This window comes from Corythoichthys intestinalis, chromosome 9, assembly GCF_030265065.1.
Source record: "Corythoichthys intestinalis isolate RoL2023-P3 chromosome 9, ASM3026506v1, whole genome shotgun sequence".
Lineage (NCBI taxonomy): Eukaryota > Metazoa > Chordata > Actinopteri > Syngnathiformes > Syngnathidae > Corythoichthys > Corythoichthys intestinalis.
This window is the reverse complement of record NC_080403.1, coordinates 28,253,779-28,278,109: the sequence shown is the minus strand read 5'-3', so window position 1 is coordinate 28,278,109 and position 24,331 is coordinate 28,253,779. Positions and strand designations below refer to the sequence as shown.

The 24,331-nt window shown below is 39.2% G+C and overlaps 2 protein-coding genes and 1 long non-coding RNA gene across 14 annotated transcripts in view; 2 read left to right on the top strand and 1 right to left on the bottom strand.

The window, feature by feature from the left end:
• Positions 1–13,700, bottom strand: part of plekha6 (pleckstrin homology domain containing, family A member 6) — an 85,544-nt gene extending 71,844 nt beyond the window's left edge. For 3 of the 12 annotated variants that reach the window (XM_057845276.1, XM_057845274.1, XM_057845281.1), the window contains exon 1: positions 13,383–13,697. In XM_057845276.1, coding sequence (XP_057701259.1) covers positions 13,383–13,435 — 53 coding nt within the window. In that variant the 5' untranslated portion in view covers positions 13,436–13,697. Of the gene's footprint in view, positions 1–4,981; positions 5,086–13,382 lie in introns of all 12 variants that reach the window. The other 9 variants (XM_057845272.1, XM_057845273.1, XM_057845270.1 and 6 more) reach the window with 6 other exon arrangements.
• A 682-nt stretch (positions 13,701–14,382) lies between these two features.
• On the top strand, positions 14,383–23,358 carry LOC130921960 (zinc finger protein 92-like). The gene is made up of 2 exons (XM_057846361.1): positions 14,383–14,624; positions 21,901–23,358. The coding sequence occupies exons 1-2, from the start codon at positions 14,447–14,449 to the stop codon at positions 22,710–22,712; spliced, it is 990 nt and encodes a 329-aa protein (XP_057702344.1). The 5' UTR covers positions 14,383–14,446; the 3' UTR covers positions 22,713–23,358.
• Positions 17,191–18,313, top strand: LOC130921961 (uncharacterized). The gene is made up of 3 exons (XR_009064438.1): positions 17,191–17,329; positions 17,870–17,959; positions 18,208–18,313. It is a non-coding gene; the product is annotated as an uncharacterized LOC130921961 (long non-coding RNA).
• Positions 23,359–24,331: the final 973 nt, after the last annotated feature.

Here is a 24,331-nt window from a genome sequence, read left to right as displayed (position 1 = left end):
ATGGGATAACAGGATACATATTGTATGCATTGTATATAAATTGTATTATTATAACGTGCCTTTACAGGCAAAGAACAGTCTAAGATCAAAGTATTGACAACTTCATAAGTCAAGATATAAATACGGAATAAAATACATTAAATTCAATAAAATTCATTCATTCATATTCTCAGTTTTCTTGCAGCATAAATGGTGTTTATAGAACATCTGAGTCATCAGACACTACTAATGTTTGACCATATCTAGACAGAGGTGGGTAGAGTACCTAAAAAATTTACTCACGTAAAGGTTTGCCTGGCACGGCCAGACTGTTCTCCCTGTATTTTTCAAACACTGTGAGAATAGTCTGGGACCCAGCCCATTAACGGCCTCTCTAGCAAGAACAAAATCAACCGTCCAATCAGTTTATTTGCGTGACGTGTTCTTAACGAGCAACGTCACTCTTCCGCGTCGGAAGTCTTCTCCACAACAACACAGATGGCGAACAGGAGAGCCAAGAATATGTTCTAATCCACGGTAAAATCAGTGTTAAATTACCAAAAATACATCGACACAAGTCATTAACAACAGTCTGTCTCGCGCTAGCCATGTTGAATAAACTTCGCTCTCCTCGTATGTTTACTTCCGCGCGCAAGTCCCTCATCGCTTTACTAACGTCACGTCCGCCCGTCGCTGATTAGTCCACTCCGCTGTCTGTTTGCTGTGGCTTGCTCCGCCCTGGAAATTGTATCCGCTGAATGGTGGCCAGACTCAATAGCTGGAACTGTATAACGGGGAAGTGGAACTGTGGAGTTCAGTTGACGTGAAGGGAAGAAGTAGGAAGCTTAGGGCCCAAACAGTTTTTGACGTCTTCTTTTGTCTCTCTTCTCTGTAGTTTCTCTATCTCTCTATCCATCTATCTCTCAGTTGCTCCTTTGTTTATATTTTGGATGACAAGATGTGGATTAGCCTTTGTTGGATTAAACAAATGAACAGAGAATGAGCTGGTGAGAGTTTTACTTCTCCGCTGACCGACGGGCGCAAGGGGGACGGAGCGAGAAGATCGTCGGGGTGAAGGCTATTTTTTGTTTTGGAACCTACAAGTAGCGTTACTTCAAAATAATATTACTCAAGTAAAAATAAAAGTAGTCATCAAAAAAATGTACTCACAAGTAAAAAAGTATCCAGTGAAAAGGATACTCAAGTAATGAGTAACATTGTTAAGTAGCCGCGGATATATATGCATATTAGGGCTGTCAAAATTATCGCGTTAACGGGAGGTAATTAATTTTTTAAATTAATCACGTTAAAATATTTGACGCAATTAACGCACATGTCCCGCTCAGACAGTATTCTGCCTTTTGGTAAGTTTTACAGCAAGGCTTTTTGTGCTGTCTAACAGCGAACTCTTGTGGTCGCTTTGCGACATGGTTTATTGTTCTCTTGCCAGTTCAATATGGCTGCACGATGTCTCAGGCTGACGCCTACGTTGTAATGTTGTTCTTATATGATCCTTGGACAAGATTTGTCCGTAAGTATAGTTGTTGTAAAGAATGTACGTATTATGTTAGTAAGCGAAATGTTATATTTTTTGTATGAGACGCTTTTTGTTTATGTTTAGTGAACCTGTATAGCGTGCTAAGCTAACGTTGTTGCTAATGCAATGCTTGTGTACTTTTTTTTGTAGTTTTACGACGGTCTAAAGAGGACAATAGTTTGAGGCCATTTTATTAATAAATCAGATGAAAAAGGAAGAAGTCTGATTATTAAGGCGTCGTTCACTAGCTGTCTAGCTTTGGAAAAAGTAGACGCTTCGGAGTGAGGACAGCATAGACAGATTTAAATGACCGTAGAGTGAAATGCCCACTGCAGTCCTTATGTACCGTATGTTGAATGTATATATCCATCTTGTGTCTTATCTTTCTATTCCAACAATTTATTTTACAGAATATATATAATTTACAGAAAGACTTGAGGAGTCTTATTTATCATATTTAGTTTTATTTGCTCGGGGGGATTCAGAGCATCTTAACTGTCCATTTGCACTTTGGACTTATATTTGTTCATTTATGTTAGGCTACTTATTAATTTCCTTATGATTTCAAAAAGTCAATGTTTACGCGATCTTCAAAATGTATTCCATTTCATTTTGCATAATATAAGTAATTTGTACTAATTTTTCTGAATGTATGTTACTTATATCTTTAATATATATAAAAAAAATTTAAAAAAAGAAAGTAAAAGTAAATGTTTACATTAACTTCAATTTTAATATACATCCTATGTTCTTAAGTAGTTATAATTGAGATTTGGCTTTTAGTATGTGAGGAAATAATGTATTTGTGAGGTAAATAAAAATTAGGAGATGGAGGTTGGGGTTATTGCTGTTCTTGTTAACTTTTGTTTCGCAAATCACTGAAAAAATACAATTTTGAATGAAATCAGTTTTTGTATGTGTTATAGAAATAACTGTGCCAAAACAGTTTTCTTTGCATTTCAGTAGTTTAACCCTTGAGAGTCGAAGGATGCGCCGGCGCGTCCTCAGCGCACGTCGTCTTTGAAGCGCCCTCACGTTTTAATTACGTCACCCACATGCCGTTGGTTGGTCTCGTTTTAAACTGCGGAAGTTGCGGTTTACTCTCGTTATTATTTGAAGTCAATCAACCAACTAAAACGTGAGATATTGTAATTTTAGTTTTATAGTTTTATTGTCCTCTCAAAAAAACATTAAAACGCTGCATGGATCATTTGTTTATGTCTATATTTCCATCATTTCTTGACCTTTTTCAAAACGGAAGCTCCATGAAAAAAACACAAATCAAACTAACCCTTTCTAAGTCACAGTGGAAGCACAAAATGCGTTTTTTTGTTTTTTTTTAAATAAATTTAATTGCCGTGCGAGGTTCCACCGAACGAGAGGGAGGAGTGTTCTGAAGCAGCGAGGTGGCGAGCAACGGCCATTTGGATCGAGCAGCGACTTTGTGTGACTTTGAGAATGAACGGAAAACTAAATTTAGCGCAAGCAATTGTGCTTTTTGATCAACTTGAGGAAGAGGATGGTCCAAATTCGTCATCATCGTCTTCTTCGGAAGAGTCCTCCAGTGAAGATAGTGACGGATTTGAACACGTGGGTGACGCCATCGACGAGCAGAGGTAAGCCAACTCACTTTTTTTTTTTTTGTGCCGAAAAAGTTTCTTTTGAAAGTTTCTTTTGATATTGCAAGACAAAGTTAATTCTGATGCAATATAAGTGTGTGTTTGTGTATATAATAATAAAATGTGCATATCAGATCAAAGTCGTACGTGCACTGTGTGTATACCAGGCAGGAATTTATAATTTGTGGTGTTCTTCTTTCTATATGAAGATTAGGGATGTAGCACATATTCAGCTATGGTATTCTTTCTATTGTCATACATATAGATTTCCATTATTATTTATTGCTGTATATATTTTTATTTTATACTTTATTATTTTCATAAATACTAACTTTTTTTCATGTACAATTATAGTGACAATGAAAGTAAAGTGAAATGAAAATGGAAGGGTGGAAAGAGGACCGACACCCCATGGAAGTGTGGGCTGTGTGATGTAGCCCTGTGTCTAATTCCAGGCCGAAACTGCTTTTCGGAGTGGCATGCCTGAAAAAAATTTAACTTGTTTATTGTAAATATTTTTGAAAATACTTTTTTTTCCAATGTTATATATATATATATATATATATATATATATATATTTTTTTTTTTCCCCCACAATCAGTCTTCTCAATTTGTGTATATAAATGTGTGTTCAAGAAGCTTGATTGTGTGTACATAGTTTTCATCAGGTGATGGGCCAAAATACCTAAACTCATAAAGAGATGGTCTCTAAACACTTTTTGTGTTAGATGGTATATTTTTTTTCACTGTTCTTCACTGTTTGGTCTGCTGTATATAACCTGTTTTGACTAGCGCATGTATAAAGGCAAAAAAAGCCTATGGCTATACCTGTTGTTTATGTTGAATTGTCAAATATAAGACTATTTATTCTAAATTTTTTTGGTTGAATGTTCATCCTAACATGTTGAATAAATATTACAAAGTTTCAAAACGGTTCGTTACGCATGTTTGGTTGTCAATTGGACATCAATATTAAAAATTTTGACAAAACGATTGTGGAATTTTTGGTCTTTTTGGGCTCAAAATGATGATTTATAATTTGTCAGTGAAGGAAACAACAGTTTGGACATGAAGTTCAAGGTGTCACAAAAAAAGGGACCAAACCAGGCCATCGTAAACGATTCTTTCTTTGAAATATAAAGGCAACTTCAAAGGCATGCAAAATCAGACAAAATAGGCCCAGACCTTAAAGGGTTTAAAAAAAAAAAAAAAATTGAAAAAATGAAAATAAACATTCATTCATTCATTCATTTTCCATGCCGCTTACAAATAACCCAAAAAATTCTGGCTCCGTGGCGACCTTCACGTCGGGGACTTCCGGCAAGAAATTCTAGCCACTTTCACCCCTGCTCATACATTTTTTTTTCAGATCTTAAGATAGCTAGCTAGCAAGTAGACCAGTCCATGCTGTCCACCTGCAGCCTACCAGAAGCCATAGAGGACTGCATTCTAAGACATACATACATATATATACAAACACACACACACACACATATATATATATATATACACATACATACATACATACATGTGTATAGATATTATATATATTTACCACATAGTGGTTCTGAAACATTCAACCATCAATTTTCTAACCACACAGCCGTCCCAGAAAAGGATGACTGTTACAAGAGATCCTTTCATTTCTTCAGATTTCTGAAACTGAAACTGAACTACTCTGTAATCCAGTTAGTCACATCAGCAAGCATGACAAGCCTAAACACACACACATGTACTTACATTCGCATCCAAGATCTCACCTCATGCAACCAAGAATCAAAACTAGAAAAAAATGTATGCTCCCTTCCCTAGACTCTCACATGCAGTATCTTGAAGATGTGTTTACCTTCCTGGGGTTCCCCTTCACTTCACGTCAAGTCTCTTCTTTGTTGTTTTCTACACTCCTTTCTTCCCGTCTGTGGCAACCGCCTACAACATGCTGGGGCTTGGCTGGAATGGGATGGTGTGCAGAAAAACCCCAGTGGTCAGGAGAGAATATGAGGAAAAGAGAAAGTAAGATAGTTTCAATGCATGTGATTGGTGAGCAGAAATGAAAGAGAAGAGAAATCCGAAACCACCAACTCTCCAGGAACAATCTCCCCCCACCCTGCCTCTTCCCTGTGAGCTCTATCACTTTCCCTGCCACCCTCTTATTCTTCTCGACAGACTTATACCCATTTTACATTTTCAAAAGTCAGTGGTCATTTGTGTCTTGCTTATATTATAGTGTTTGGTTATTTTATTTCTTTGTGTTTATTTAATTCCTTAATGTTCAATGCAGTGTATAAAACACAGAAAGAAAACCGTATATTTTACCAGTCAAGTGTGTGTCTTATGAACTATGAATAGTAAGTATAACTTTACATAAACATTAGTAGCCCTAGTCGTAGTGAACATAGTGGACATAGTCTGGAAAGATGCTAAGCACTTTTTGGAGGCAAATGTAATTCATACATCTGAAGCATAATACTAATCCAAAGATATTGCTACTTGAATATGTGTTGTACAAAATAATTATTATTGCTGGAATGACTCTCCATTAATCACAGTTTTTGTTAGGTATGTAGAGCTGGGCACCTGGATGAACACAGCGCTGGCACAGATTTATCTATGGAAATCATAGCAGACTGGATGACACATGCCTGACAGGATGTAATTTACCACGTCACCCATGCTCATCATTTATCTGATTCATTTGGCAATACAAGTTTCTCAAAAGCACCACTCCCATCACTCCCTGCCCTTCCAAACGGAAAAGACAAACATTTCATAATGTTAAATCAACAGATGGGAGCAAGGTAGTCTCTGTGAAGTTAGCATTTTCTCCCTATTCTTCTGTGTTTTCTTTTATATCTGGGTGCTTCACCTTCTGCCAACATTCCAAAAACTAGTTTCTTTGGTGAATTTAAGAACTTAAGACAGATCTGATTTGTTTGTATTGCAAGATTTTCATAATCTTGTTCCCACGCAAGCATACGAAGGAGTGCTTCAACGGTCTTAAGTGCACATTTGTAGTATATCCTTTGAGAAAATCTTTTAGCTCATCGACATTAACATCTGAAAATGGTTGTAAAACCAGCCGTGTCACAAACAGAGCAGGAGAGGAATTATACATTCATCTTCTGCTTTTTCTGTATTTCCTGGAGAATTTTAATTTGAATATACAGTACTTTGTAAATTCAATTTTAGGCTGTGTGAATTAGATATTTACCCTGGCTCTATAGTTTGAAAAAATGTTTTTGAAGTTCAAAAAGTGTTGTCCTTCATGGCTTGAGAATGCCCACATAGATGTACACGTTTGTGCTGACGTATTTGCAGTCCCCAAAATACACCCTGCATATAAATCCAGTCTATAATCAATGTGTTTCCATCATAATTTGTAGCGTGACTGGCTTCTTGGTCATCTCTCCCTCTCAAGCAGAGCTTAACGCTTTGGTCATTTAGTTCTTTAGCCACTAAAGAGAGGAGCAGCCAGTCTGATGAAAAGTGCCCAATCCCCGACACACACACTTTTCATTTGACGGCTGTGCCCCTGCCAACTATGTTACAATACAAGTAAGCATCAAGCATTTAAATTGAGACAAAATACATTAAAAGGGATGCAAGCCTCAAACTGGATGGTTAAAAGTTTGTGGATTGTATAAATAGTAATCAACTTGACCACGACATAAAATTGTTGGATTGTTTGTGGAACTATGTCATTGAAAGGAAACACCCGTTACTTTACTGTAAATTTGACCAAATATTGATTCATGTGATTGTCATTCTCTATATCATTTACATTACCATGCTAAACTGTAACTGTAAGTCTGAGATAGGGAAAACATTCAATTGGACTTTGCAAATTATATAGAAAACATTGTGTAATATGCAGTCAGAACTATTCTGACCCCAGCTAGATAAATTAAATAAACTTTGGGGAGTGCAGCTTTTCATTTAGGAAACCTACCAACTGATAAACAAAGTTAATTAAGATCATGTGAAAAAAGTTAAATCATTTGCTCTTTGGCCATAGTGAAGGGGACTTTCAAAGCATTGTGTTAAACGAATAAAGAAACAAACAAAACAAAACAAAGGCAGTTGGCAAAAATGTGGCTGTATGAGAATAAGGGATTAACCCCCCCACACACACACCCACACCCCACACCCCGCCCCCCCAATAAATAGCACATACAGTAAGAAGTGATCCTGACTAGACCAGACTTATTTTGCCCAACCATATGTGGTAAAGGCTGTTTTATTTTATTTTTTTCTTAAGTATACCGCACATCATCACAAGTAGTGATTATATGCAAACGCAAATGTAACAGACAGGGAATTCACTCTCAACTCCATGTCATGAAATAAGCAGAAACAAATCATGTGGCCTGGTTGAAGAGACGAAGCACTGGGAAACACAATTACATTTGATCTTGCCAGAGTTCAGCAGTCGTGAGGACCGTGTGACTGTGATGCAGAGTGAATATGAGCAAGTCATAGGGGAGGAATAAAAATCGAGTTTGTGTAAAGCGAAAAGAAGTCTACCGATCCCACACTCATTTTCATGCATTGAAACTTGTTAGGTGCAGTAGATGTTAATTTTACTTTTGTTATGGGCAAAAATTGATTTGGGAAAACCAAATGATTGGGGAAAAAACATAATTTGTCAAATAAAGGAATAAATACATAAAAATTCCTCAGGTGGCCTGTACCACATGAATGATTTGATGTGTATATAAGTGAGTTTAGTTTTGATTTTTTATACTGCTTCGGCCTACTTGCTTTTCCTAATTTGGTTATGGAGTCAGCAAGATGGGTGGACATGGTTAAGCAGCCTCTGATGTAATTGGCAATTGGTCAAGTGTGTTTTCTTATGCCCTGAGTCCAGTAGCAAAGGCCCCTGCTCCCCACGACCCTGTCTCCCACATGATTTAATAATAATTATGAAACAATAATCAAGATTCATTATAATGTTTTAAAATTCATTCTTCTTTTAAAGATTTCTTACTGTATAGCAGTTTTGTTTGGTGCTGGGGGGGATTAAACTGCTCCCGTTTGATGAAAGACCAACATCTGCATTCCCAAATACACTGAGGGATGAATATACTACAGAGGGTGGGGGAGAGAGTTATATAAATAGGGTGGCATAGGCTTGGAGGATGATGCAGGGTGACTGCACACTCACAGTCTGCAGAAGTAATGACATTGCAGATTTAAACACTGACTGTAAAGAGGCAAAAGTAAATCCGATTGTACATCATCTGCAAAACATGCAATGAGTTCACTGAGGGAACTTGTTGTCACCATTCTTACTAGTTCCCATAACTCAAAGGTGGGTGTCATCCTAGATCAAATCAGTTGAAGCTGCAAGATAAAAAAAAAAATAATAATAATAATAACATTCAACTGTCACAAAGATAATGTCAGACTAATTCTGCTCACCACTGTATGTATTTATATTAACTAGGCATCTATTCAAAAAGTCGTGAATCAAACGGGGTTGATCTGTTAATCTTCTCCTGACTTTAATGTATTCAATTTAGCAACATAGGCTTGAACTGCAGAAACAGGTTGGTGAGACTGTTATAGATGCAAGAAAGAGTGGTTTCTAAAATGTTCATGACTCAATACACTGTACTGTAAACTGATTTGTTGTGCACCCCCGTCCCAACACAGAGAAGGAAAAACAGCAGGATCAGTAAAAAGAAGCACATTTGTAATCGCCTAATTAAAATAAATGTAATCCCAACTACAATCTTGCTAGATTCGTTGTAGGTTTGACATAAACATATGAAGTAGTGAAGAACCCATTATATAGAATAACATTAAAGAATGTTACTTTGCATTGTAGAAATGCTAATAATGAATAACATTTCCTTCATATTCCTCTATTACCCATTTTGTTGTAATGCATCTCCCTCCTCCCTTTCTTGTCTCCTGGGGATTCACTAATGGTCTTTGTCTCTCTGTGTGACTCCTCTCAGAGTCATTAACGGCCTTCTGGTAAAGCTGAATACTGTAGTTACAGGATCCAATCCAAATGGCAGCTAATATATTTTTTTTAATTTAAAGTAAATTGGCTGTGGGCATTTTTAATAACATTCTTAATAACATTTCTTTCCTGTCAAATTACATACTGTACCTCCTCAAAGCCCTAATTCACCTTGTTTCACCTATTTTCTTCACATAGTCTTCACCTTTTCTTCCTCCACATTTTCCTTTGTGTCATCTTTCATAATTTATGTTACTATAATGACAAAGGTCAACTTGTGCATCTTTATTATTTTACACTTTACATGCCAGAGAGTACCAAATGGATAAACGTCTCAGTAAAATCTGTGATATGTCCAGCAATATATCGTATTTCGGGGGGTGGGGGGGGGGGGGGGGATGAGTGACCTGTGCTCTAAAATAAAATCAGATTCAAAAGATGCCTGTAATCACATAGCAGCTCTTCCCTATACTCCAAAAATGTGAATTGAGGAACACACTGATGACAGTGGTTGAAAGCTTGAATCAAATCCTCCTCATCCTGCTTTGCCTCTGATCAGCTCTACTGGGAGGATTGGAGTAGAATTGGCTTGGATTAGTTTAACACAGACATGTGGCCATCAGCACCAAAGACACACCCACAGTAAAATCTCTCTGGATATTTTTAGCTGCTGTGGATGTGCCAATAGTCATGATTATTTAGGATGAAGTTTCAGAGGTTGGTTTGAGGTCATTTTTAAGCAGCGATGGACTGTTTTCTGTGAAATGAGTCACTGGTGATAAAATGACTGACATAGTGCAACACACACACAACACCACAGCGTGATAATCTGTCACTCTAATGAACGGTCTGTAACTACAGTACAGTAAACAGACATCCTCCTCCCTCCTCTTGCAGTTTTGGCAAGGCTACTTGTATTTGTAAATTTGTCATTGTCTGGATTTTCTGGCATGTCCTAGATCACATGCAGTGTGCTACTGGACAGGAGCTGAATATCTACCTTCCCAAATAGAATATGATATGAATGTGTCACATACAATTAAAATTGGAGACCTAAATGTATCTTTTAGGCTGACAAATTACAAACAAGGTATAATATCGGCAGTTTAAGATCTTCAAACAGGATGATTTTCTGTGCATTGTTACTGTCTGGGAAACTTGTCTCAAAATTGTGCCAGTGTAAATTAGTGAATAATTATAACAGAAATAAGTGAAAAGCCCTAACATAGGAACTAAAGCCACAAGTAACAGAACTGCGTCCAACTTGAAATCATCTAATAAAAGAACACACCACCATCTAATGGTGGTCTCTTTTCATGACAGGTTCATATTTTTATGAATTTGATTTTGCCATTGAGTTAATGTTTTCAAAGTCTTCAACGATTCACTTGGAAAATCCATCCCAATCTTTAAAACGCATTGCATATCATCAAGTTAGTTTCATCACAGTAAAAATAAACATCAGGAAAAAATGTTGTGACAAGAATTTGGCAATATGTATTTATTTTTAGTGATCAAATATACAGTGCTTGCCAAAGTATTGGCACCCCTGCAATTCTGTCAGATAATGCTCAATTTATCCCAGAAAATGATTGCAATTACAAATGCTTTGGTAGTAATATCTTTCTTATTTTGCTTGCAATGAAAAAACACAAAAGAGAATGAAACAAAAAAATTAAATCATTGTCATTTTACACAAAACTCCAAAAATGGGCCAGACAAAAGCATTGGCACCCTCAGCCTAATACTTGGTAGCACCTTTAGACAAAATAACTCTGAACAACAGCTTCCAGTATTCATCAATGAGATTCTTACAATGCTCTGCTGGAATTTTAGACCATTGTTCTTTGGCCAACTGCTCCAGGTCTCTGAGATTTGAAGGTTGCCTTCTCCAAACTGCCATTTTAGGATCTCTCCACAGGTGTTCTATGGGATTCAGGTCTGGACTCATTGCTGGCCACTTTAGAAGTCTCCAGTGCTTTCTCTCAAACTATTTTCTAGTGCTTTTTGAAGTGTGTTTTGGGTCATTGTCCTCCTGGAAGACCCATGACCTCTGAGTGAGACCCAGCTTTCTCACACTAGGCCCTAAATTTTGCTGCAAAATTTGTTGGTAGTCTTCAGACTTCATAATGGCATGCACATGGTGAAGCAGTCCAGTGCCAGAGGTAGCAATGCAACCCCAAAACATCAGGGAACCTCCGCCATGTTGGACTGTGGGGCCAGTGTTCTTTTCTTCTAAAGGCCTTTTTTAACTTCCCTGTAAAGTCTACTTTGATGCCTTTTCCCAAAAGCTCTGCTTTTGTGACATCTGACCGGATAACATTCATACAAAATGTTTTTTGCTTTCTCAGGTAAGTTTTGGCAAACTCCAGCCTGGATTTTTATGTCTCTGGGTCAGAAGTGGGGTCTTTGGGGGTATCCTACCATACAGTTCCTTCTCATTCAGACGCCGACAGATAGTACCCTCGGACTGCAGGACAGCTTGAACTTGTTTGGATGTTAGTCGAGGTCCTTTATCCACCATCCACACAATCTGTCGTTGAAATCTCTTATCAAATTTTCTTTTCTGTCCACATCTAGGGAGGTTAGCCACAGTGCCATGGGCTTTACACTTATTGATGACATGGCGCATGGTAGACACAGGAACATTCAGGTCTTTAGAGATGAACTTGTAGCATTGAGATTGCCCATGCTTCCTTTCAATTCTGCTTCTCAAATCCTCAGACAGTTCTTTGGTCTTCTGTCTTTTTGCCATGCTCAATGTGGCTGCAAGTGTGATTTATGTGCCACAGGTAATTAGCAGGTGATGTTAATTACACAAATTAGAAAAGCATCACATGATTTATCAAAGGGTGCCATTACTTTTGTCCGGCACATTTTTGGAGTTTTGTGTAAAACGACAATGATTTTTAAAAAAAGATTCTATTCTCTTTTTTGTTTTTTCATTACAAGCAAAATAAATGAAGATATTACTACCAAAACATTTGTAATTGCAATCATTTTCTGGGAGAAACTGAGCATTATGTGACAGAATTGAAGGGGTGCCTATACTTTTGGCCAGCACTATATTCTCTAAAGTCAATCTGAAATATTTAATTAAAACTGTATTACTACACCATATTTGCAAACACTGTGTTCCTTCCCTGTCTACATTAAGGCATTCAATACTTTTTTTTTTTTATGAGAACCGATAAATTGGTCTGCTCACTGTTTAGTAGTTTGATTAAATTAAGTTTCCGAGTCGCATTCTTATTCAATTTTTTGTATTGATTGTTCTCCTTAGTGTCACAGGTTAGTTGGAGCTAATCCAATCTGATTCCAGGGAACAGGTGGAACACAGAATCGACTTCTCACCAGTGAAACGGCATGCACACCTATGGAGAATTAACCAATTATGCATGTCTGGAACGTGAGAGAAAGAAGGGTATCAGGAGAAAAACAAATAGGCAAGGTCAAAACATGTAAATTTTACATTGAAGAGTAAGTAAGAGCAATTTAGTATGACATTTTTTTTTCCTAACCAGGGTCCCAAGACACATTATGCTGACATCTCAAATATGTAATTATTATTCTGTCTATGCCAAAGATCTAACGAGGCAGGCAGGCAAATTAAATGCACTCTCTTTAGAGGCCAGAAAATGCAATAAATGATCCATATTGCAATTTATTGTACTGATTTTTTTTGTTTGTCTGGTGGTGTGCTGTGAGTTTTTTGTGCTGTGAGTTTTTTTTCCCTATATATACTAGATAATGGGTGACTTGGCTCAATTAAAGGTTGGGAGACATTTGCCTTTTCCACAATTTTGTGGCAGCTGGTAACCATGGTGATGCGAAGTCAAGCCTTGTCAATCACCCTGGAGGCCAGTAGGAAATAACCACGTAGAAACGTCTCTTCTTTTTGATTTTCATTGTCTTAATGGGGCTAGTAGAAGTGTGATATACTGTAAATCCATGTACGAATTAATGCAGAATGCAGGGTTGGATCGCGTTTCTTGGAATGAAAACCGAGATGCAACAGATTCTCCATCAGTCCTATCGCAACACATCAATAATAATGTGACGATGTGTGTTAAGGATAATGCGTACAGGATGAAAATGGACCAAGCATGAATGATTCAAGAGATGAATAGGTCCCAGGCTTAAACACACTAGCTCAATCCTTCTGTGTTCTCTTTTGGGTAATCCAATCATAGAACAATTCTATACCACAACACGACAATATTTACTACTATCACTGTACCAGACAACAATACAGTAAAAATAAAGCATCACCTACCAGGTACCTGCACAAATGATGCCACGTCTTGCTTCTGTGTGATTCCACCGCATACAGTATATATTCCAACAAAGGCATTAAAGGGTAGTGCTCCAACACGTCATCATACCAGGTAGAGCCATGTCAAACATTAATATGAACTATTAGCCTCCAAGAACAAATGCTAAGGTGTAGCTGGAGGACAATCAATAAGCACTCCTCAGATGGGTCTGGACTGAGGCGATTCGGAGCATGCCCAGCAGAAAATCCCGGGGTATTAAAACATCACATGACCACCCATCTCCACCGCCAGTCACAGAACAAGTGCAGAGGAGAAAAGCAATGAGAGGGAGGCTGGGTGAAGACAAGAGTGAATGGGAGGCGGGGGGAGATGTCACAGTGCTGCTCAAACCTCCTTTTCATTACAGTCGCGGACACATAGAAGGAAGGAGCCAATAATACATGAGGAGCATGCTGGTTTGAGCCCCTCCCTGAGCTCAACAGCCAACACAGAGGCAAACATGGAGGCAAAAGCAAAGGACAAAAGAAAATCCCCCTGGAAGAAAAAAATCAAGGAAAGGTTAAAAAATAAAATAAAATTAAAAATGGAAATGTCACAATACTGCTGACTGGTTTAAATATGATCTATACATACAGCTTCACACAATTGATTGAAAGTTTTCAATCACATTTTTTCATGTTGGCAATTTAATTTGCTGTAATTCAAATTGTGCGTACTGCAATGACATCACAGTGCAAGATAATATTTGCAGTTTAAATAAGGGATACATCTCAGCTGGTTCTCACCCCTATTAAGGAGTGCAGAGAGAAATATAGGAAACACTTACACACAATCACTTCATTGCTATCTTTTTCAAACTGCTTCACATAAACGCTACTTCTCGGTGCGACAGTAACCATGCATTAATGCAGTTCCTTTCCAGTTTTAATTTAGCTACTGAACTGTAGATGGCAGTAAATACCGTTGAACGTAATTGTTGCAATGTACGATGCGCGAAGAAGAAAAAGGAGTGAACAACAACAGAAAACGGAGAGAATCTGTTTAGCTGGTGATTATATTAAAAATGCCTTCTGTTCAATTGTTAAGAGCATTTGTCAGTGAGAGACTGACTGTCGCGGTTGAGGAGATTATGATGATATTTGAAAAGACAATATCCGAATATGAGGACGAGCTCAAGCACCATCGCAGACTGCTAGAAGCTGGTCAAATGCCGAGAACAACGGTCGATGACCATCGAACAGGTATGTCTTTTAATAGCAGAATGTTTTGTATTAGGTTTCCATCGTTTATCTAGTATTTACGTGTGGTTGGTATTTCCGTTTTTTAATTTGCGTTGTTAAATGACAGGTTTTATGATTCGAGAAACAAACATCCCCGTGTCGTTCAGGTTGAACAGGTTTTAATCCAGGCGAGTGAAACGTTTATTTTTTATTTCTTATTGCTCATTTATAATATCAACATGTTAAATGTGCGAACAATATCAAGCACTTGAGTGCAATAGCATTTTTCTGCCCCATTTATTACACTACATTTTAACTATATTCTCATCTTCAAAACATAGAAATTGTGTCTTCTACTGACAAGTTTTTAGTTTATTAATTAGATCTCTGGATCAGTTATTTCAAAGTTAATGAAATTAAACAGAAATCACAGGCAGAAAAAGTTAATAAGAAACTTTAAAACGATACCAAAATAATGTAATTTCGTGGACAAATGAAGGAGGGACTTTTAAAGTTTGCCGAATAGCACCATGTTTGTCCCTGACCGAGATTGCATTTGTTGCTATTGATTCACTCAGTAATTGGTTGATCGTATTGTGCATCTTTTATGACAAATATAATTTAAAGTGCCTGTGACATGAAAAAGCATGTTTATTTCATAATATGCGCGGTATTTTATGCTCCTGAATGAAATGGACCACTTGGATGTGTGAAGAAGCGATCGATAGATTTATTCATTTTTTAAAATCCTGCTCTACGAAAATGACAGAATTCCGGCTTCGGTCTTGCTTTGAGCAAGAGGGCGCTGTGACATGTACGGTAGAAGGAGTCTCTTCACTATCCAGCCGTACTGTTGTACGAGAAGGAATAAGGCAGGGGCAGAGGCATCGCATCCTATTAAGCAAACCAGGCAATTGCCTAGGGCCCACAGCCAGCAAGGGCCCTAGATTTAGCACATGCAGCTTTACTGCACTGTCGCAGTGACAAGTGCGACAGTGCCAGTGAAAGCCTTATTTCTGAGTACCCTGAAGGGGCCCCTTCACTCGCTCTACACCCCCTCCCCACCCCCCCCACGTGACTCAGAGTGAGAGTGAGCGGCGATTTGGCTTTTTTTTAATTGGCGTATATCCAAAATGAAGAGAAGTTATCCTTCTGCAAGCGACAAAAGAAAGAAAGAAAAAAGAAGAGGAGAAAAGGAAGCAAGACAGTGGTGAGTGTACTATGTTAATGTAGTTTTATATCCTAATATAATAGAAGCCGGGCACTTTGAGTGTCCTAAAAATCGCTCTATGAGACCGAGGCGTTATTATACTTTTATTAAATATGCTATTGCTCCAAGTCCAACTGTCCCCCTTACTTGCATACGCTCGGAGGCCCGCTCGGAGGCCCCATGTTGCTTGTTGCCTGGGGCACCGGGGACCCTTGCTATGCCACTGGGCAGGGGTCTCCAAACCGGCCCTTGAGAGCCGCTGTGGGTCCTGGTTTTTGTTCATATCGATCAAGCACAGACCTTTTAACCAATGTGAGGTATACTAAAACAAGGAGCACCTAACTGCAATCAACTGATTACACTTATAAAACACCACATTGGTGAAACGGCGTGGTCTTGTTTTTTTGGTGTGAAATCCTGCGGCCCTATGTGGAATAGTTTGGAGACCACTGAACTAAGGATTCATCTGATTTTGCGGACTATTTCGTTTTTTTATGTTTTTTTTTTTTCGCACCATGCTGAAACGATGCTTTTGTTCCAACATCCCGGAGAGTGGTGTGAGCCTTTTTCGGTTCCCAAAAGATCCCGTTCGGCGCGAACAAATGGTCACCGTCTGACTCCTTAGTGTTATGCTCGGGCCACTTCACTGACTACTTTTTCGACCCTGTTCCTCTGCGGAAAGAAGAGATGGGACTTTCAGTGCAACACACCAGAACCCTACTTGAGACAGCTGTACCAACGATTTCCCCCCATCCTCAACATGGAGCCAGTGGGAGTGGACTAGCGTTCACAACTCTCTAAAAAGAAAGTCCGCTGCCATTGAAAAACGGAGTAGGAAAGCGGGAGCACAAGTAAGTAAGGATAGTCTTTTATATAATGTGAAATACTGTAAACCCATTTCAGTGTGCTGCCAATAAATTAGCTTAATTAAAAACAAACAAAACAAAAACAATCACATTTCTTGCTGCGGTAATTATTCGCTGAATTATTCGCGCTTCGCTATCAAATAATTCGCCTTGTTTACATCAGAGCCTAGTGGTTATGGTACCTCATGTCAAGCTATTAATGATTTCTCTCATCACGTTTTAGGAATTTGTGGGGGGACAAATAAAATTTATGTGCCGAGTAAGTAAATTCTATCCATTTTATCCACATGCACATGTAACTAGTGAACGTGTGTGCGTCGCTCGCCGTGGAAATAGAATAATAAGTCTTTATTGTCATTATGCACAGTACAACGATATTTAAAAACAAGGGAAGAAACATAACTCCCGATCGATGCTTTCAAGCGATTATGCTAGCTAACGCTAGCTGCTAGTTGCTAGCCTGAGCCTGGCTACTCTCCTACTGTTGTAATCGCGCAGCATTTATTTGAATGATTGAATTGTCTCTTTTTCTTTTCAGTCGATGATGTTGATGTTGTCTGTGTACCCATGGGTCGACGAGTTGTCAGGTTTCTCTTTTGCTACCGAGTTGAACTGTTGCTGTTAGTGCTGCTTTGCATCCACGAACACAAGTAAGTACACAACATAAAGGTAATTTGAAGTACATTTTCAGTTGCTTCTAATTAATTTAAGAAATTTCAAATCTTTGCTATTAACAAACTTTCAAAACATTCATTTAACTGGTGTGCTTATTGAATTAATAGAATACAGGTTCAAGAAACACATTTTTACAAAACTGAGTAAGGGAAAAAGGGTTTGCTATCATTATTATATTTTAATGATTAACCTATACTAGGTTGGAATTTATCCTATGTAAGTTGTTCATTGTCATAGCTGCCTTCCAAAATACACTACAGGCCAAATGAATTTTTGTGAGCTTTAGTTCGGTCAGTTAGCATAATTTTCAAGTCTGATTGTTTTTTTTTTTACTATAAATATTTGACATGCTTACAAAAAATCTAAAATCTACTATTACTGCGCTTCAAATGAAAATTTTGATTGGTATTCTCACACAATCATGAACATGGTATAGGAATAGTAGAAGAAGATTGTGATCTTTTGAAATGCAAAGAGAAATTTACTCACAATCAATTGTTGTGTGTATGTTTTAGGTGTCCAGACTACATCTGGGCCCCTCATGAGGACTGGACCAAAATAAGGCGGCCATATTGTGCGCAGAGTTTCTGAGAACCCCACATTTGGTATATATATTACTAATCCTGTCAATTGAACTCATTGTTGTCAATTTTTGGGTGTCATCGTAATGTATAAACCTTTGGACACTTTATTACAGGATACAGTGTCAAGTGTTCATTGTGTTTTTAGAATTTGTCCTATTTTTGCTTAATTGATATTTGCTAGATAAAATGAATTTCATGTGGAATTATCTCTGTGCATTTGGTACACAGTTGGTGTATTTGTCAGTAATATTTACTTCCCCCGTTATCAGATTATGTTCGCGAACTAATGTCAGCGGTGGAGAGGCTGGTGCAGGACGTCAGTGACGTGGAGCCAGATGAATTTGAGGCAATACCGGGTGTGCCCGAGGCTGAGAGGTTACCCCTCAGCAACAGCTGTCAGCGGCCTGAAAAAGAACAGGCGGTCCGGGATCATGTCACACGTTTTAATGTGGAATGATTGAGCTTATTCAAGAACCTTTAATATTGTGTTCGCCAGTTCTTACGTTGTCATCTTTCCAAAAATATGACAATGTGAGCTAGTTTTTTGTGTTGTTTTTTTAAGGTATATTAAGTTCGAACCCTTTGTAAATATGTTCGTACCTATAAAATATAAAGGCACACTTGAATTTTTGAGAGTAAAAACATTTTGTGTATTTTACTACATCATTGTCTTGAGCTTCATACAGTAGCAAATCTAGTGTTTTACTTGTTTCAGCTTGTCAGCAATGAGTATGCTATAACGTTCTTGCATTTGTCATATATCTATATTCCATTCAGCACAATACTTATTTGCCATGGAAGTATGCACTGATGATGCACTGGACCCCAGCCCCTTTCATCTTCTCTTGGACTCGCTCCTGTTTACCATAGCAAACGCACTCGTCTACAGTGGGCATCACTGCACAGTATTCACATGAACACCTTCAGAAAAATTAAATAAAAAATAATTGAAATTTTAAATTTAAATGCAGAAAATGGCTTCAATAGTGTAAGACTCCTTGTAAGAAAAGTGCATGGCTGTCACCCCAGGAGGAAGCCTCTTCTGAAGACGGTACGCAAGAAAGCCCGCCCGTCTCATCAGACCATAACACATGGTTCCAGTAATCCATGTGCTTTGTTGACTTGTCTTCAGCAAACTGTTTGTTGGCTTTCTTGTGTACAGTCTTCAGAAGAGGCTTCCTCCTGGGGTGACAGTCATGCACACCAATTTGATGTAGAGTGCGGCGTATGGTCTGAGCACTAACAGGCTGACCCCACCACCTCTTCAATCTCTGCAGCAATGCTGACAGCACTCCTGGAACGAGTCCCATTTTGGACATTTTGGAGGGAAAATGACAAGCAATACTCATTTTGGACATTTAGGGATGTACGTAGTTTCTACGGGGTGTACTCACATTTGTTGCCAGGGGTTTAGATATTAATGGCTATATTTTGAGTTACTTTGAGGGGAAAATAAATTAACTCTATTATATAAGCTGCACACAGACTACTTTTCATTGTGTCAAAGTGTCATTTTGTCAGTGTTGTCCCATGAAAAGATATAAATCCCGTGAAGAGATATAAAGGTAAATATCTGCAGAAATGCGAGGGGTGTACTCACTTTTGTGATACACTGTATATGGCTAGATGTACGAGTTTTCGGATTTGGGGGCGTGGTTTTGCAAAAGGTCCATTGGCTGCAAAGCAAATATGTAAATAATATTGGAAAATGTAATGTTTGAACACATTTTCTGTGATATTTATCCTTCAGTTACTTTCGCTGTATAACCTGCTGGATATGTTGATAGTTTGTTGTTATTTGATAATTTTACTTAAGTTTTGAAACCATAAATTTGAATGACATTTGATTTAATGACTAATTATTTCTGTTGTCTGTTATGTAGTGAATGTAATGCTTGGAGACTGCTCGTGGTCACGTTAAGCATAGCTGATGTGCTATACTGTCATCAGTAACTGCATAAAGGCTGCAGGCTTGTACATTAACTTTTTGCCCAACATTAGGGTGTCCCAAAAAAGTAAATCCAGGAAACTAATCTCGCACACCCTCTCAATGCATTCCACTTCTTGCCAAAGTACTGTGAGAAAAAATTCACAATGATCGCTTAATATTTAGGGTTCCCTCAGAGCACATGTAATGTCTGCTATGCCGTATACAGGGGCCAACCGGGTAGGAGCGTCATCCTGATCTGTTTTCAACTGTCCATTTGCACTCACATGCATAGAACGTATGCGGTGTTGCCTTGACTTGGTGTTGACAGTGGCTGATCCAGAAAAGCAATCTGAAACTCGAAGGGGGGGGGATTTCCCCCCAAAATATCACCGATTTTGAAAAACTCTTCGGATTTGGGAAGCTTACCACGTGGGAGGTGGTTTAAGCAAGTCTTTTTCTGATAGAATGTGACCTTACTTCGAGAAAATGACACTTTCAAGCGATCATAGCATGGAACTGGTCATCGCAGCTGTCTTCGGCCTCTTCTTCCGATCCTCTGGCCCTAATATTTCCCTGTTCGTCCGCTTCAAAGCAGAATGGAATTTTCTGGACCACTCGAAGGCATCTCCCTTTGACAACGATCTGAACGACAACCTCTCAGAGTGGGTGAGTCTCAAGAAGGACGAAGTCATCGGTTTTATCGATAGCCAGCTGGAGACCACCCACCACAGGGACGACTACCGCGAGTTCCTCCTCCTCGCCCGCTTCTTCCTCACGGGCCCCCGGGACAGAAGTTGTCCGCTTCAACCGGCCGGGCTCGATGGATGGCCAAAGGCATCTACTCGCTGAAAATCTACATCTTCCTGAAGCAGTTCCAACTCACTCCACATGAAGCAAGAACTCTGCGCAAGATCAACGTGTTCGCAGTGACGGTCTACCTCAAGCGGTGGTTTGAAGCTCCAGTGACCGTCGATGCACCTGTCAACGACCTGGAGATGTGCGAGGAGCTGGACAGATACACCGCTGTTGACAGTGAAGTCGGCTCGGCTGCTCTCAAGAGGTTCCGTGGGCATCTCTGGTACTTGAGCGAGGACTTGGCCCCCCTGGCGATGTTTTCAACGAAGACCGAGGAAGAGGAGAAGGCCAAGATGCTGCACAACCTCTACGAGGCTCAGGAGAAAGCGAAGGAACTGCGGCGGGTGGAAGGAAGGAGGCCCCTTACACTCAAGAGGGCTGACCTGGGCGACTTCATCACCCGGAGGTCACAGAACCTGTTCCACTGCCTGAAGCTGCCTCTCCCAGCTACAGTCGCGGATCTTCGGGAAGTTTCAGTTGTCGTGTCCGAGCTGAAGTCGGTGAATGATGTTGCCGAGCGAGCGGTGAAGCTGGCGACCGACTTCGACCAGTGCCTGACGAAGGACAAAGACGAGCGGCAGCTCATCTTTCAGGTCGTCGAACATCACCGCCGCCAATTCCCCACGGCTGACAAGGCCAGCTTCCAGTAGTGCAGCTGTCACTTCCCTGTCTTCAGTTGTATTGCACCAGTGCATGTGAAACCTTGTCCAATGTGAATCGTGCAAGGTAGACAATTGGTCTGGGAGAGAGGCGATCATTAGTCAGAAGAGTGCGAGACCGACACGTTAACCACTGCCAGTCCAGTAGGAATGTCAATGAGGGAAGCCTTAGCAACCAGCTATGGGAGTGAAATTTCGTGTGCTCGGTTCTTTTAGGAAGTGGAATACAATGAAGGGGTGTGCGAGTCCGAATCTGTTAATATGTGATTTTATATAGGGAGCCTGGGACACCCTACCCAACATATCATGATATTGGCGATATGAGATCCTCATGACCATATGTCATTATATTTCGTGTTGACGATATACGATATTTTCATGTCATACAACACTACTTCACACTGTGACTGAATGAGAAGGGAACTGAACCCAAGCTGCTTCTCCAAAATCATCAAATGTGCCACTAACTATACCATCAGTGCCTCAATCCCTGATTTCCTTTAATGTTTTTATTACAGATACGTCTCGGTGCATCCAGCCAGTCGTAATCAGCATGAAGATCCCGCTTGTGCATCAAGAGAGGAGCCAAAGCCTGGATCAAGAGGCCCCAACTCCCTCACATTTTAAACAGGAAGTGGAAGAAGTCTGGACGAGTCCCGTATTAAAGGATTGTCAAAAATCTGAAGATCTGAATTTGGAAAATGAATATGCTGAAGAGAAACCTATTTCCTTTATAAAACAGCAAAGAGAAAGTGTTGAGCATAGACAGGCAAATTCCAGTTCATGTGAGCCACTAGCAAGTGAATTCAATGACAATGTTGGAGGTTTGAATGTATCAAATGTTGCAAACGTAACTAACAATAGTCAACCGGCGCTTCTTAAGTTGGTCAACTTCAATAACAGGAAGCAGACCACTGATAATCAGCCATTTTCGGATTCGTGGAAGTACAATGATCCAGAACCTCATCTTAGCGCTCATAATCAGAGAAAATGCTTCAAGTGCTCAGAGTGTGGCAAAATATTCAAATACAGCCATAATTTGCAGAGACACAAGTCATGTCACACAGGAGAGAAACCATTTGGCTGTATTGAGTGTGGCAGAAAATTTAATCAAAAAGCAAGTTTGAACAGACACAAAAGAATACACACAGGAGAGAAGCCTTTTTGCTGTATGTTTTGTGGTAAAAACTTCACTCGAAGGGGATCATTAACTTCACACATGAGATTTCATACAGGGGAGAAGCCTTTTAGCTGCTCTGTATGCAAGAAAAGTTATAACAATAGAGAGGTACTTGTAAAGCACATGACAACGCATGAGAATTGCATGTGATAACATTACACAGTTAAAATATTATGTAATTATAGAGCTTTGTAATTAGAATCACTGGTGTATTTCAAAACGAAATAATTTATTTTCATGATATTTGACATGAGAGAGGCATGACAGAGTAGAAAAAGTAAAATGTGCTTGTTCATTGAGATTGAAAAATTCAAAGTTGTGTTCCAATTGCATGCTTCAGACATCAAAAATAAATTTTTGACCTGTTTGAAAACACAATTTCAAAATGAGAAGAAATTTGAATGGGAATTTGCTTAGTTATCAGTTTGCGATATGATGTCAAATTTTATTAAATATCCTGTATATTTTTGACGTGTGTTTGGCATTACTGTACTATGCTGGTATAATCTCAATTTCATACATAAAAGCACAGGCTGAGTTGTAAGTACACACATTAAAGTCTCACCATGATTGAATGATTGAAAATGTTACAATTTTCACAGTAAATTAGCAATGAATAATCAGGACGAAATATTATCCATCAAACTGAAACAGCGATTCACACAAGACTATTATTTTATCCAATAAAGCAAATGACACCCAGTTCAGGGTGTAGCACACCTCTTGCTTGGCTGAAATGTCTTGATTTAGTAAATGTGTACATACAGTGGGGCAAATAAGTATATAGTCAATCACTAATTGTGCAAGTTCTCCCACTTGAAAATATTAGAGAGGCCTGTAATTGTCAACATGGGTAAATCTCAACCATGAGAGAGAATGTGGAAAAAAATCCCAGAAAATCACATTGTTTGATTTTTAAAGAATTTATTTGCAAATCATGGTGGAAAATAAGTATTTGCTCAATACCAAAAGTTCATCTCAATACTTTGTTCTGTACCCTTTGTTGGCAATAACAGAGGCCAAACGTTTTCTGTAACTCTTCACAAGCTTTTCGCACACTGTTGCTGGTATTTTGGCCCATTCCTCCATGCAGATCTCCTCTAGAGCAGTGATGTTTTGGGGCTGTCGTTGGGCAACTCGGACTTTCAACTCCCTCGATAGATTTTCTATGGGGTCGAGATCTGGAGACTGGCTAGGCCACTCCAGGACCTTGAAATGCTTCTTACGAAGCCACCGTCCTTTGTTGCCCTGGCTGTGTGTTTGGGATCATTGTCATGCTGAAAGACCCAGTCACGTCTCATCTTCAATGCCCTTGCTGATGGAAGGACATTTTCACTCAAAATCTCTCGATACATGGCCCCATTCATTCTTTCCTTTACACAGATCAGTCGTCCTGGTCCCTCTGCAGAAAAACAGCCCCAAAGCATGATGTTTCCACCCCCATGCTTCACAGTGAGTATGGTGCAATTCAGCATTCTTTTTCCTCCAAACAAGAGAACCTGTGTTTCTCCCAAAAAGTTCTATTTTGGTTTCATCTGACCATAACACATTCTCCCAGTCTCTTCTGGATCAGCCAAATGCTCTCTAGCGAACCGCAGACAGGCCTGGACGTGTACTTTTTCAGCAGGGGGACACGTTTTGCAGTGCAGGATTTGAGTCCATGGCGGCGCATTGTGTTGCTGATAGTAGCCTTTGTTACTGTGCTCCCAGCTCTCTGTAGGTCATTCACTAGGTCCCAACGTGTGGTTCTGGGATTTTTGCTCACTGTT

Excerpts from the sequence above, each read along its gene's own strand:
- LOC130921960 (XM_057846361.1), top strand. The coding sequence starts at position 14,447 with ATGCCTTCTGTTCAATTGTTAAGAGCATTTGTCAGTGAGAGACTGACT. Across the intron at positions 14,625-21,900 it reads GGTCGATGACCATCGAACAG|ATACGTCTCGGTGCATCCAG; the intron begins GTATGTCTTTTA and ends TTTTTATTACAG.